At 35.2% G+C, this 15,804-nt stretch overlaps 1 protein-coding gene across 1 annotated transcript in view; it reads right to left on the bottom strand.

Annotated features, from left to right (window-relative positions):
* LOC121673491 (TBC1 domain family member 5-like) overlaps positions 1 to 15,804 on the bottom strand; it is a 116,022-nt gene that overhangs the window by 27,338 nt on the left and 72,880 nt on the right. The window contains exons 11-12 of the mRNA XM_042046826.1: positions 11,878 to 12,020; positions 5,920 to 6,026 (exon numbers count right to left, since the gene is read on the bottom strand). Coding sequence (XP_041902760.1) covers positions 5,920 to 6,026; positions 11,878 to 12,020 — 250 coding nt within the window. The remainder of the gene's footprint in view (positions 1 to 5,919; positions 6,027 to 11,877; positions 12,021 to 15,804) is intronic.

The raw sequence follows: 15,804 nt of genomic DNA, 5'->3' as shown, positions 1-15,804 counted from the left end.
AAACAAAGCATAGACTATTTCATTGGAAAACGTAAGTTTCTAATTTTAAGAACATGAACATAAACAAAGAATAAGTTAGTATCATGGTCCACATTAGAAAGCTTTGCATGCAGTTAGAGCAAAAATGTTGATTTATTTTAAGTGAGGTGTTTAGATTACATCTAACTTTACTTTATTTGCAAATGGGAATGTTAGAACATCAAAATGCTTGAGTTCACTACAAGGAATTGAATGTGGTTGTAAAAGCAGAGGTCGAGTTGAGAATGGTGCCACATTTTTGTCCATAAAAATCTATCTACCTTGCATTGAACATGCAAGATCTTAAACTTTCAGAATAAGGCAAATGGAAGTTCTCTGTGAATCACTGAAAGTATACGCATTTCTTTTTTGTTTCTCCTAAGTCCTTTTCTCCCAGATGAAGAGATGTGTAATCAGCTTTTCTGGAAAACCTCATTTCCTTTATCAATCATATCTCATGTAAAGGTAACTCTCCTTTAAAGTACAGGTGACCTTACTCAGTCAGGCAATTCTCCTTACTTAAAGTACAGGCAGCTCATACTGCACTAGGATATCCATTATCCCAGCTTCCTGATAACTTACTTTTCATGCACCTAACCCCCCCAGTGTATTATTGCTCCTGAAATATCAGTCAGATTCTTCATGATCAAAACTAAAAGTGTTTGTTCAGAGTCCCCCTCCCCCTTGCTGGTACCCCTGTAACGAAGTGGACCCGCACCCCAGCAGTACCTCTGCATGGAGGTACAAATTAATGAGCTGCTAATGCCGGAGCAGCGCCAGATCCCAACTTCTGATTGGCTGCAATCTGGTCATTAAAGAGAGGTAATTAAAGCCAGATTGCACACACAATGCTAACAAACAAACAAAACAACCCCAAACCTGCTTTTCTCCTGCCACAAACGGCAAAACAACAATACTGACATAACGGCAGTGTTCAAAGGACAGTTGCAGCTCTGCAGCAGCACCTCAGTTAATGAGTGTATAGAAAAGAATTTATCTGAAGAAGAAGAAAGTGAAACTCAGCCTTTCAGGCACATGAAACCAGCTTGGAGAAAACTCTGAGACGGTGGCAGCTACTTAAGAAGAAAATTCAGCTGAAAATAAATGTACAAAGAGTTTGGTTCAAAATTTCAGCAATGTGTTTTCCCCTTGTCACTCATTGCTCAGATAGTGAATAGTGTTAAAAGCTAGAATGCAGATTTTTCCAACTATTTGCTATATGAGTGATCATGATCATATTTTATTGCTTAAGTTTTCTGGCAGTACCTGTAATTTCAGTCATGATGACCTAATACAACTTCTTTGAAATGTCATGTATGCTTCTCCATGGATTTAGTTAGAATTTAATATTTATATAGCCACTTTCAATGTCAGCAGATAGCTAAAATACAATGTTGAGTAAATATAAGCAGCAGTAACTAGAATATTATTAGCATAAGTAACAAATTAATTTCCATCAACCAAGCACATTCTTTTTTTCTTTTTTTTTTAGCTGATAGCTTATGATAAAAGATGTCTCCACTGAATTAAGCTCCTAACTAGCTTGCTCAATGAATGGGGCAACTCACCATGTTAAAATATCTGAAAGCAAACTTATTTGACAGAAAAATGAAGAAAAAATACAGTAAGCTTTCAGACAAAGGATAGTTGTCAGGTTCTTAGTATGCAATGCAAAACTGTAATATTCTATGTGGTGCTTTAGCTTTCTAATAAGTCATTGTGATAAGGTTAACACTTCAACATAGAACAACATACAAATAGGAACACCCAAAGATGAAAATTACTTTGCTTATGTTGCTGTATTAGAATTCTATTTGCTAAAGGGTGAAAACAGATTTTCAAAATTCACAGTTAACTTAAAACAATAGTTTTAAACCTTTTATTCCTAGCCCTGGCTGCCTTCAGGAAGGAAAGAACATCTGGTTATTTAAGGAACACAATATGTTCACATTTTCTATGACTTTTGTTTCTAATTGGGTTTTTTAATTTTTTTTTTTTTATTTGAACAACTCTAGTTAGAACTATGTTTTTTAATCACTTTATATTTTTTCAATGCCCTATCTCCATATCTCTACTTCTTAATTTTGCTGCCTTTGCTTTGAAAATTAACAGTGCTCAATGGTTTTGATAAGGAAAAAAACTGAAGAAAATGAGCCACTCATGGTGTATTAAATATGCAGACACACACCTTCAGTAAATGTTTTTGGATATACATAAAAGAACCTTCCCTTATTTTTTCCTTTTACATATACACAATTTTAATAGCCCATTCTTCCATAAGAAGCTCTACTGTTACATTCAGAAGGACTGTAAGTGCATAGAAGTTACTTTAATATAAATAATTGAGGCAATTATCTGTTCAAAGATTGGAAATGTGAAACAAATACTCTGCTAAGCAGGTTAACTTTATCACCCTATGCAAAGACAACAACACTGATTTGAGCTTTTCATTCCACATTTTCCTAAGAAGTGGAGCTAGCCAAATGCAGAAAAGGCTGAAATTCAATTATTCTGCATTGATCCATACTCCTGCCTGTAAAATTAGTATCTCTCAGGCCCCCTCTCAGACACAGGTGCATTAACTTGTTTTCAGCTATTACAGAGATGTGTATTTCTCTTCTGTGGCACTGAAAAATATCAGAGATGTGGTATCTAAAATGTTCTCTCATCTCAGCTGACAACTGGGGTTCTCAAAGTGAACAGGAGAGCTGCTGCAAGCATTAGGTTAATGGCAAGTACTAATTACTTTTCATATTAGTGTTAATACTGGATAATGCTAAGGCTTCTGGTAAGGTTTGATTCCACAAAAGGTCAGGAAATTTTATTTGTCCATCTTTAAGAAAAATATGCCACCCATCTTTTAAGTACAGCTTTCTTCTGACATTTAGGTAGTTCCCTGGTGATGACTGCAGTGAAAAGAAGCAAACAAAACGTGACAGGTTCATCAAGCCAAAGTTTAGCTCTCCTGATAGACTACAAGACAAGGAAACAGAAAAAATAATAGATGTTTTTAGATGTACAAACCCAGGTTATCTCCAGAACTGGAAGTTACAGATGGAAAAGCTGTATCAGGTCCATCTTAACAACTCCACCATTTATGACAAGATTGTTCCTTAAGAACCTTTCAGTTTTATGCACCTACCCCCAACCTTTCTTAGTCCAAATACCCGACAACCTCCCCTCTGTAAGATGACTTGGTATTTTCCTAGCTGCAAAAATAATATGAAAGACAATACGTATTAGAAAACCTGCAAGAGGTAGATACCTGTTTGTTCCTGGACGTGACTTCTAAACTGCATTTCTTGTCCAGCTGAGATTTAAAGCTCCAAGGAGCAGAGAGCAAGCGTCTCTCAGATATTTGGAACAACCCTAAACTTTCTTGGTATGTTCAACAAATAATGAAATAAGCCACTGGAGCATGCCATAGTCTCCCAGAGAAGAGTTCCCTGATTTCACATAGTAAAACCCAAGTGAAATCTTGGAAGAAATGCCATGCAGAGCAACTCAGCCCTGGATAAGGAGAGACAAAATTGCACTGCACCAGATGTAATTTCCTATTAGAAACCAGAAGCTTGTGATGGAGAAATGCACAGGAAAACATCAAAGAAGGAAGAAAAATAATTAAGCACTGAATTTGTTAATCACCACTTACAAGTTACACCACAGACTAAACTCTCTTTGTCATTTCTTCCCATCTCCTTTTATCTGCACAGGGACTAAGGGCAAACTGAATTATTTCTATGCATCTAGCAAAAAGAAAAAAACAACAACAACATAATTTTCCCACTTATTCTGGTATATAATCTGTGCACTGACTTTAGACTCCTACAGCACCCATGATGCCTTGTTGAGTCTTCCCTTTCATTCTATTTAATGAAAAATGTTGACAGACTTGGAAATGTTTGAGCATAGGTCTTACAAAACACCAAGACTTCTATTTCAGATATATGGAAAAAAGGGACTGAACAAACATATGCTTACAGACACATAAGTGAAACTTAGAAGTCATACCTAGGAAAAGGTACGAAACAGGTTCAAACAGGACTCAAGTCATAGCCTTGAAAATACATTTCTTTCTCAGACCTGGAGCTATTTGTTAGTTTTAGAAGGATCCTTTAGAACAGGTATTCCTTACTGCAAGAAGTCTTGATCTGTTTACGAAGCCTCAACACAAAGACCCAGTGTAAAATGAGAGGTGGCTGCAAGTCCCTTAAGCTCTTCATTCTCTGGAAATCAGAGCTTCTCAACCTTCAGAGTATTTCCCAAGCAGAAAAGTACAGCTCAGAAATGAGAAACAATTGCATTTTATCATATTTAAATTGACAAAGCAACTACCACTCTTTGCATCAGAGTTTCAAGTACTAATTCACCAGAGCAAAGGGAGAACTAAATGAAAGACATGGTAGAATTACAACCAGTATTTTTCTGAAAGGTATTCAAGGCCCACCTGAGAATGTTAATTAATAGGACACCAAGGCCTTATGCTCCTGACAACTTAATTCTGTTGGGGACAAGAGCATAAGGAGTGGAATAGTGATTAAGCCTCTTTGTGGGAAGTTGGTGGTTAATTTTTGCCCCCCTTCAGCTGATGGGATATCTTGTATGCTGCCTAGCATGTTTCAAGAGGACAGCTGAATAATCAGTAATCACTTTATTGTTCAACATATCTCTTCAATAAATGACAGATTACATATTGAATTCAGATGGATAACTGAGCAAAATTTTCCTCCCTTTGTATCTTTCTTCTAAAAAATATTTCTATCTTCTTTTGCTAAGAAAGTACATAAACGATTTCACAGACTGCTGCCAAAATCTTAAGAAAGATTCCTGAGATCTAACGTTAGAAACTTTCTTATGCGCTTTACTGATGATACACTTTACTTCTCATCATGAAAGTAATCTTCATGCCTGAGAGGAATGAAGAAAGCAGTTATAAGGATGCAGATTTCTGCAAAAAACTGATACAGAAAAACAAAGAGACAATTTTTTTCTTAATCCATAAAAGTGTAAACACTGCTACAGAATGAAATTTAGCAGAAGGTAGTCAGAGTGCAGAAGTGATGAATTTTTTTGCTTTCAAAGATGTTGTGCACCAAGAAGATGAGGGAAATCAGACTTTACATTGGCAACCTACTAATGGGACATGTAGAAAGACAGTTCACAAATTCTGCTCTCTGCCAGAGATCTGAGTAAGCAAAGATTACTGTGTACAGCTTCATCTCAAGCACTTAATCCACTATACAGTGGGCATCTCCTGTATATTATACCCACATATATACACATGACATTCTAAAACAGCAAGAGGTTTTCTTTTTTTTTAATAGGTGAGTATATCAGAAACTGTGTGCTAGTAATATGTGACATAAAATTCATGAATTTATACATTTTATTCATGTGAATCTTTACAGGCTGTAACATCAAACTCTTGTTTTTAATCTAAAACCATCACATAACCATTATATATAGGGCAGGGGTGGTGCTTTAAGGATTAACAGTGATTAATCCCAGAAATCCCATGAAAAAGGTCTTTCAGATGAAATTGCATGATGCTTTCTACACAGCTTACTAGGTTTTATATAGTAACATCACTGCTTCCCTGAAAAGCATACTTTATCCTAAAAGTTTGTGCAGAATACCAAGCAAAGTTATTCTAAGGAGCACAACTGCAGTTACCAGAGCTCCAGGATAACTTTAGCGAACTGTCCTTTAAAGTATCCTTTAAAGAGTAAAAGAACTTGTTTCTACTTTGTTTCCAACTCTTTCCTTCAGCTCTTTTGTCAGATAAGAAGACACTTGAAACTACCATTTAGTTTCCAGAATGTAGGTTGTTATTAACTTCATAGCATTTAGAAAATTTTATTACAGTGATTTATTCCTGAATTAACAGAGCGAGCATCTCACCTTTGGATCTCGGAGAAAAAGTGCTCTTAGGATAAGGGAGTGAACATCTCCAATAGGTGGATAATGCATCAGAAGTCCCAAACAGGTCTGATAATTACTTGAAATCACTAGCATTAAAATGAAAATTAAAAAAAGAGAGAGAGAGAAAGAGAATATTACTGTCTTATTTTGCTATTCCAAAACAGTACTTTTTCCAGTGAATTCGTTACAGTTCAGATTTTGCTGTCTTTTCCCACATGGTCTCTCAGAACTCAAGCAGAGTAAAAGGTATTTTAGATACACATAATCAAGCTTCATGAATACGCTTGGTCCAGTCTAATTAAGAACGGTTCTAAAACTATGACTTTATGTCACAGACATTACGTTAGCTCCAGATTCAGATGCCTCAATTCAGACCTCTGTAGCTGTGCACCTGAATCCTGCCCCACTCAGTGGAGCTCAGGACAATACCGTCAGCAGAGCTTGAAGAACTACTCCTATACCCCAAAATGGACATGGACTTTTCACACTCTTCTCCATAGACATCTAAATTTAAATATGATAATTTGCGTTTATGACTTTATCATAAGTCTGACGATTTTTTGCTGAAATATATTTTATGTTGTTCTTATATACATATTTACATACACACACACACTCAGATACCTATGCATACGTAAAATTATTCAACAACTTGTTTTCTTCTAAATCAGAAATGTCACAAAATGTTCAGGAAAAAGGGAAAAGACTGGATTTTAATTTCATAAATACTAAAAAAATATAGTACACCATTAACTTGCTTAGATTTTTTCACTTATTCAGAAAATTTTCAGCATGCTTTGCTGAAGTTTATAATTTTGTTCTAATCTGCTTTATTTTACCTAAATCTATGTAAGCATACTCTGTGGCTTTTTGCTTGTTGTTGTCATCTTCAGATTTTTTTTTCCTTCCCAAATCAATCTAATTATGAGTGCAATTATTAAAGACATCTTTTCAAGCAGGTCTACGTAAACTACTTCATTTCTTTTGCACCATCTAAATCCAGGCAATCCATCTGCCACAGCTGTCAAAGCAATGCCTGTTAATGATGCCTCCACTCTGCAAAGTAAAGACAGCCTCCAACAATAGTAATTGTAAATAAATTTCTAACAAACTTTACTCTTCTGAGAACTTTAGCTGTAGTAAGAAATACCTTTAATTAATCAGGCATATTGCAAATACAAAATTATTTTGAATCACTAAAAGGCAAAATAAAGGGCAGTTTTGCAGACAGAGAAATTTAAATGGTTTACTTTTTTTCTTTCATGCTAATAAGCCTCATATCCTCCTGCACCTTACCTCCCTCAACAAGAGGATTATGGGGAAAAGATGCAGGACTGGGCAAAATGAATAATTATAATCTGTGTAAGGAACCACTTTATCATCTTCATTTCTGTTGCTGATCCGACAGCTTGTAATTTCATACATCTGCTTTCATTTGTAAAGCACTCACTTATCCTACTCATTCTTTATCTGTTCTGCCTGTTCTTTTTCCTACCCTTTGTTTTTCTTGCTCATATTCAGGTACCTGCTTTTTCTTCTTGAAGTCACAATGCTGGCATAATGAACACAATACAATGGCCTCCGTCAGAGTTCTTTCAGAGTGTAATACGAGCAATACCTTACACTTCTTTCAGAGTGTAATACCACACAGAACATACCCAATCAAACTCTCATACGTAAATCAAATTTAAGATACTGAACTGCAGTTGTGATCATGATGCCTTTTTACCAAAGCAAATAAAAACAGTGAATATTGATATTAAATGCTAAATAGTTTTATAAATGACAGACAGTAACACCGATGTGTTTCTCTTTTGAACAAATAAGTATGTGTTCTATTCTGCAATGTAAAATGCCTTAAAAATATCCTTTATTTTTCCTGGAAGAGTTCTTTGCTGTCTCACAGATAAAGAGAAAACTAAGTATTAAAAAAACTAATTTATTTTAATTGTGCAGACTTGACCCCTGACAAAAAAACTCCTTATCATCCAGAAAGTTAAAAAAATTCCAGCACTATAAATGAAAGACCTGCTAACTTTTATATAGGTTTTTTTTTTAATCTTCAGAGTTTCCCCCATATATTTAAACTGAAAGAGGGTAGATTTAGATTGGACATAAGGAAGAAATTCTTTACTGTGAGGGTGGTGAGGCACTGGAACAGGTTGCCCACAGATTTTGTGGATGCCCCTGGAAGTGTGCCAGGTCAGGTTGGATAGGGCTTTGAGCAACCTGGTCTAGTGGAATATGTGTCTGCCCATGTCAGGGGATTGGTCTAGATGATCCTTGAAGGCCTCTTCCAAATCAAACCATTCTATGATTCTTGTGTCTTCAGGACAAAATGTATAATGTTATGCAACAGAGTGGCAATTTTCTTAAAAATTATAGAGAAATAGCAGTAAAACAAAGCTGAAGATACTTATTGGTGTTAAAAGGATTTCTAAAAATCATCTGTTGGATGAAGTTTCTAGAAGGAGATTCTGTGAAATACAAATTTATCCAGTCTCAGCAGTAGCTGGTGTGTCCAGCTGCCTTGTAAAAAGCTTGGTGGGTCTTCAGCTGTGATTTTCCTTCTCTCATTGACTTAGTGAGAGTCACATCTGGATCCAACTTCTATTGCGAACCACAAGTTCTCACTTCCCCAAAGAAGAATGCTACTGGCATTTCTCAGGAAAGGAGGAGAGAAACTCCTCTCCATAGAGAAGGCAATCTTACTGTCCTTTTATTAATATTGTAATTCAGGGCCCAAAGGAACATCAAAACTGCCTTCTCCCTTCTGCTTTAGAAGAGACTGACCTTTCTCTGTTGGCCCAAAAACCACCCCTGGATACAAGCAGCAGTAATGTGGTGGAAAACCTGAACATCCACTGCACTGTCCTCAACAAAGTCCAAATTTTCTGATGCATGTAATTTCTTAAAAGCTTAGTATTTAATGTCACTGATCCTGTATCCAGATTACTTTGTAACCCTGGAAAGGTGGGACTACTCCCCCCTGCTGCTTTACATGTGGCCACGTTCTCCTTAGCAGGCCCTAAATTGAGTTAAACATAGACAAATGAACATCTTGCACTATAACAAAAATAACTAATTGGTTCCCCTAAGAAGAAGCTATGGCTCCTTTATTTCTCTCAAAATATTCATAGCACTTTTAGAGATGAAAAACTAAATTCTAACAATGACCATAACCTAATCTTCAAGTGGAAACAAAAATACACTTATTCTAATACTGTTCAGTCAAAATTAGCTCCTGCTGCAATAATGGCAAGAATTTACTATGCAAAATATAAACAGGTCTTCCAGGTTTGTTCGTTCTTGTCCTTCTGGGAAGGAAGTAGATAAAATAATCTATTTTTGCATCACATCCTTCCCTCCATTCTGATTTCATCAACAACTGCATGCATATTCACACTGGTGAAACAGAAGCAAATATTCATGCTTCTGATTTGACAGATTAAAAAAAAAAAGTATTCCAAGAATTTTTCCAAAGAAACACAAGAAATAATTTATTAGAATTTACAGCTACACTGGTACACAACCCTATGCTTGGCTTATCACTCCACAAAGAAAGATCTGCTTGGATACAGATGTAAAACTGAACAGAGCAGTTTACAGAACGGCTGTGTACATGATTATGTATCTGTAATCTCTAAAATATATATACAGTAATCTGATAATCTAAATGTTCCCTTCTCCTTGAATTATATATTGTTTGAGCAACAGAGGATTTCAGAACTAAAATAAAAATGAGAAATACAGCACAAATAATACTTTCTTAAAATCACGTCCTTGAGAACATCATAATACAGCACAGAAAAAAAATTTCATCAATTCTCAAACCAGCAACTTTCACCCATCCCCAAATGTGTTGTTATAAAAGAATCAGCACAATTTCTAAACTTTCAAATGCTTTGAGTACTGTATTATTATAATTGCTTATATTTGACATTTTTATAACATAATATCTTAGGAGCTTTATTATTGTTCTTATTGTTTCAAAGTTTCTAAACTAAAAATTTCCCGATGGTTTATTTAAATTAAAGATGATTATCACCATTGGATGTTTTGAGCTTACATTTCCTTTCACCAAATAAAGAGAAGCTTTTATAAACTTATTTTACTTGAAAATCTTTTTAAAATTACTACAACTTTGAACACTGCTCAAAGCTCAAATATTATCAGCAATAAAAAAAAAGGAAAAATGGAAAATTTTTCTTTTACAGATTTATAACAAAAGCTTTATGAAATCAAGAACTGTGGAAATTGTTATGGTTTGAGTTTGATGTTGGAAAAATATATTCAACTTTACAGTATTTATGACTTACTTTGCTTCCCCATTCTATTATGCTTAGAGTAACTAACTAGGTCCATCTGTAGAACAAGAAGTTACTTATTATAGAAACAGTCAAAAAATGAAGTATTAGCTGTCCTGACGAGATGACTTTGCCTCTCATTCGGGCAAACGTACTACACAGCAAAGCTATTTACTACTCTATTTACTAAGCTTGGGAAGTTCAGAGAAAAGAGAGAGACTGATTTCATACAAAAGCCTGGAACATATTTTTAGCTCACATTTTAGTTAACTCATACTGATACTTGTATTTCTGCACCACAAATCAAAAGAAAACAAAGCCAGAACAACTTTCCCTCCCCAGGAAGAGAGAGGCTTTTTACAAGCCCAGTTCTAACGTGGTTTTTTTTTTTGTAAAGGTAAGCAACGGCACAAAATAAAATACTGATGCTAAGAAACTTTCTTACATACCTCTTCAGTACATATCTCTACCAAAAATTTTAAGATTACTTCAGTTCACTGCGTATAAATAACCAAGATTTGGATTGCAAAACATAATGACCTGGAACCAGATCATCCTGAAACATCAGCATTAATTTTGAAATCTCTGACCAAAATTAAATGTCCACTTCTTTGGGAGGAACGAAAGGTAGCTCTAAATTCTGCATGTTTATTAAAAAGTAATTAAAAAACACATGAAGGCAGGCAGTGGAACGACATGTACATGTAAAGTACCACGTTATATTTTCAAGACTGGGCCCTAAAATAGGATCCACAGATGTTGAAAACTTCCTATGTCCTAGAATACAAAATTGTGTCAAATGTGTGACCTTGTTATAACCTAAAGCTTACAGATGGTATATACTTAACTCTGAATAACTTGCTATAGAATTCATATACTTAAAGACAGCCCCATACATCTTGCTGCGAAATGCATACTTTGTTGCATCAGTTGCATACAGAATTTTTTGCAGAATATGATAGGACAGCAGTAAATGCCTCAATTAATCATTATGTATCTTTATCCTCCCATTTACAATTATATAAGCTAAAAACATTTTCTTGATTGCTTTTTTTCCCCAACTTAATATTATTGGTCACCACTAAATTATAAGAATTCACCTGTGCACAAATTTCAGGTGTACTGAACCAAAACAAAATAAATTATAATTTTTTTAAGATGATACTCTTGCACACAATAAACATATTCAGTAATTGATACTCATCTTTGCATTTCCTTCAAGATATCTCTTCGAAAATTGTGAGTCATTGTCTTGTGCATTTTCTCCTTTCTCACAGGGGAACAGCATAAAAATATTTCAAGTATCACAGGGAAGCTTTACTCAATTCGTGAGCTTGGTCGGAAGGTGGAGCTCTATACTTGCCTGTATCACTTAGAGCACATAAAATCTGCAACTCCATGTGAAAACACAGAACTACTCACAAAACAAACCTGCATTTAACTCCAAGATACAATTTGTTTCATAAATACGGCAGGCCATGTCTGATAATAAATAGCTCCTCTCCTAGTATTTGGAACGATTTTCAATATGTTAAGAAAGTCAGAATGAAATTTAGCATGTTTAAGGTCTCTCTTTCAAGGAATAGGTTTGCATTCTTTAAAAAAAAATTGTAAGATAGCTGATACTTACAGGCATCTCTGATATACAACAACATGGCTACAAAAATGTAGTCAACTAAATTCAGGGTGATACTGTCAGCAAATAGAGCATCCCAGACAACCAGAAGATCCTGCAGTGGGAATTCACGTCCAAACAGGAGCCTTACCCATCGCCTGAAAAAAAGGGAAAAGTTATGATTTGTATTTCTCCATTTTAGCAAGTATGGTAAAGTCAGGACACATATCCCAGGATCAATTACAGTCCTAAACATTTTACCAGAAAATTTTGCAAAGCATCAAGAGCTGTGATAACGACTTGGCCAATTGTATTTGTGAAAATGTTACTGCATCTACATCAAAGAAATTATACATTACAGACTGTAGAAGCTTCACTGACTAATATTATTATGTGGGTGACCCTCAAAGGACAAAATATATCAATCCCATATACCACATTTTTGAGGATTTAGTGTGATAGTGACCTAAGATGAAACAGAGAAAATATTATGCAAAAATGGCCTGGAACAGCAAAAACAGGAGGGTGAAGTCAGTAGTTTATGAGAAGCCCTGAAAAGCCCAGTCAAGTGAAAGCCAGTTCAGAAGCAGATGCCGAACAGCAACTAAAATGGACCAGGTCACAGTTACTGCACAGGGGCTTTCTCCCTGTTATGGATGAAAGTGTCTGAAGCTCCATGTAAAATATGCTATGGATGCTATTTTCATTAAATCTAATTTAAATCTTTACAGATTTAGTGATAATCTGCATGTAGACTATACTGTTAATTCCTGTTCGTTTCTGTGTCCTTTTCATACCTAGCAAAATGTGAAAATTTGTCATATTAAATGCAGTATTTGCTTGAGGCTGGAAACTTGAGATGCAGTAGAAGAAAATTGTTTCTCTAGATTTCTCATTTCTAGTTCTGACTCTTACACTGATTCACTTGGTGACCTCAGGAAAGGCACTTCTCTTCCCTATTCCAGAACAGACCCAATAGCTTTGTATCTTTTTAGGTAGGATTATCTAAGGTCACATTTGAACGAGCTAAAGAATAGTTAGTAACATTAATCCTGAAATAGTTATTACGAAATGGACTTAAAAATAATGAATTACATTTTTAGCTGGGATATGCAAATAGCTACGCATGTGGAATCTGTTTATTCAGTGGCAAGAAAAGATTGATTGCAAATTTCTGCTAAGCAAATTAAGTCATTCTTTAAAACTCACAAAAATTTCTAAAAAGGCAACTAGAAATTTCTTGTTCAGGATTAGTTTCACTCGTAAGAATTCACGTTTAACCACTTTTGTTCCAGAACTCATTGTTGGTTTAAGGCATCTGGGGTTTTGTTTTTGCTTTTTTTTTTCTGATTACAGTAATAAAGAAAATACTGGACAAATGAATTCCAGCATGCCAGTCTAGCACAAGCTTTGAAGATAGTAAGAATCTGTACAAAAAGACAGTCTCTTATAAAAGAAATTCAAAGGGACTGTTGTGAGTCAAGGTTTTGTTCACTAAACTTTTACCCATGCCACTGGAACCATATGTACAATCCACAAAAATATCCATGTACAGATTTAGAGATCACTACATAGAATCTTTTCCTTGCAAGATATGTTCCTTTTTAAAAGTGAAAACACATGATTTCAAAGGCAGCATCATCTCGCTCTCATATCAAACATTTATGTTCTAAGGTCTTGTAACTTTTTATGTTAGTACAGGAATTACAAAGTCCCAGTATTAGGTACAACAAAACAAAAACTCTGTATTTCCCTCTCTGATCAAACCCCTTTCCTATGAAGACTTATTTTGAGACCTCAGAAAAAGAATCAGAATTGTTAGATAAAAGCAAGGCTTATCTAGTGCATTTAATACCATGCCTATTCGACCTAAGGGATTTCGCCATAGAGTGGCACATTACCCTGCAGTGCCTAGCCTACAGGATACTATTGTCCTGTGGTGACACAAACATTACCCAAACTCTGTGTGAAGCCCATTACCTGCATTAGCAACTCCTCCCACCTGTAAAACCACAACTTTCAGGTTACACAAACTGTTAGACAAGAAATCTCAACAAAGCTTGAAGCATTTGAGCTGACTTTGCTTGTAACTACCCAAGTCTCATTCAAAAGCCTTACTAAGACTCTAATACACTTCAACAGAAAAAATACCCCATGGTGTAATGGGATTTATTAGTCCTTTATTAGAAATCTCTTTTGCTTCTTTACTACTTCATTATGCAGCGTTAATCGTTTGTAGATGCAGGTTTATTCTGCTCAAGCAGAAGTCATTCCTTTTTTTTCTCCTGCTTTTATATTTTCTCCTGGGAAAATTAAATCTCATTCCCCAGAGGTATCACGTTTCACAGATGTAGACGGCTGAAGAACAACTGGACTTCCTTTTGCAACCATAATATTGCCGTTAATTATTTGAACCTTCCTGTCTTAAAAGGAGTGAGCAATTTATACTGTTGCAAATGCATATTTACTAACTGCTCTCTTGTTTTTTTCAGCAATGTTTAGCTCACAGCATCTATAAACCGAGGGCCCTATTGCCTATGAACCATGCTGCCATATGGCAGGACTTCACTCAGCTTTTATATTCATAAAAAAAGATCTTAATTCTTTAACTAAGTGTCCACACTGAAAAGCTGTCTTTCAAACTAACACATTTTTATTGCTTTTACAAATATTTGCAGAGAATTAAGACACCCTTAATAATTGCCTTGGATATGATAAACCTTTTTGTTTCTCACACCCCCCCCTCCATTTTGGTTGTTTTTTTTTTTTTTTTTTTGAGATGGCTGTCTGTGTTTTAATTATTGTTCTGTCCTGTTAATCTTGCCTTACATCTGTTACACCTGCAGACTGTGAGACTCACAATAGTATACCTTTTATCACATGTGGTAATACAATAATTCATATTTTACCAGGCACACTTAGCAATTAAAATCTACAAAAAATCCCCCAGATTCTTTAAAGCCATAATACACTAAGGTACTACTACCTACATTGTAGATATGTAACCGTATCTTCCACTTACGATTCCTATGATTCCTATGTAATTAAACCAATATTCTCAAGAGATCGGTAATTACAAGTAATAGATAACGATTCATTAATGACCTTACAATATAGGGAAAGCAGGAGAAAACTCAGCATTAGTAAAGCCATTAAATAAGGCAATGATCCAGTTTTACCAGTTTTAACTAACACCACAACCATTTTGACTGAGATTTACAGGACAATTCCCCACGCATCAAAATTTAAACTTATGTTATGTGTTCCATATATTTAGCTGCTTATCTTCTCAGTCTTCTTGGAAGGCAGAGAATTCTTTTAAAAAAAATTAAATAAGCCCAAGAAATGGTTACAAATGAGGCAAAACAAATAGTTTAGGAATGTTTATGAGGCCAAAACAACAATGAAATCAGAAAGAATAAGAAAAACTGTAACAACAGGAAAAGGGAAAGCATCACTCTGAAGCTAAATGACTTGATCTAGGACTTAAAACTTGACAACAAGGTGCCTAAAAAATTCTACTGTTAAGAGCATGTTTTCAGTCATTTATACATTTGCTAAACTCAATGTTCAGTACATTTCCACTCCAAGCATCTGCTCAAGGCTTGATTTTTTTCATTCATTGATACTATTCATTAGAAAAAGGCTAAAAAAATTCTGCTCGTGCTTAACTTAGTTTTTTCTGCAAGCATTTCACTAAGGTCTAGAATCAAAACAACAAGGTCTCTGGTATTTTCCTTTTTACTGTGCATATAAAAAAAAGAGAAGCCCAAATTTGGTAATTCCTTGTTTGACCTAAACACAGCAGAGTGAAGATTTCCACAGAGCATGTTCTGTTTCTTCCAAATTCTTGCCACCAGCCCAAAAATGCATCTGCCACCCCATGCTTCATCCCAGCTACACTATTCTTCCTGCATGGGAAATGGTAGAAGTGTATATCAT

The sequence above is a fragment of the Corvus kubaryi genome, unplaced genomic scaffold, assembly GCF_017639235.1.
Source record: "Corvus kubaryi isolate FWS band 111438036 unplaced genomic scaffold, C.kubaryi_AGA036_p1.0 65459, whole genome shotgun sequence".
Taxonomy (NCBI): domain Eukaryota; kingdom Metazoa; phylum Chordata; class Aves; order Passeriformes; family Corvidae; genus Corvus; species Corvus kubaryi.
This window is presented reverse-complemented; position numbering and strand designations above follow the sequence as displayed.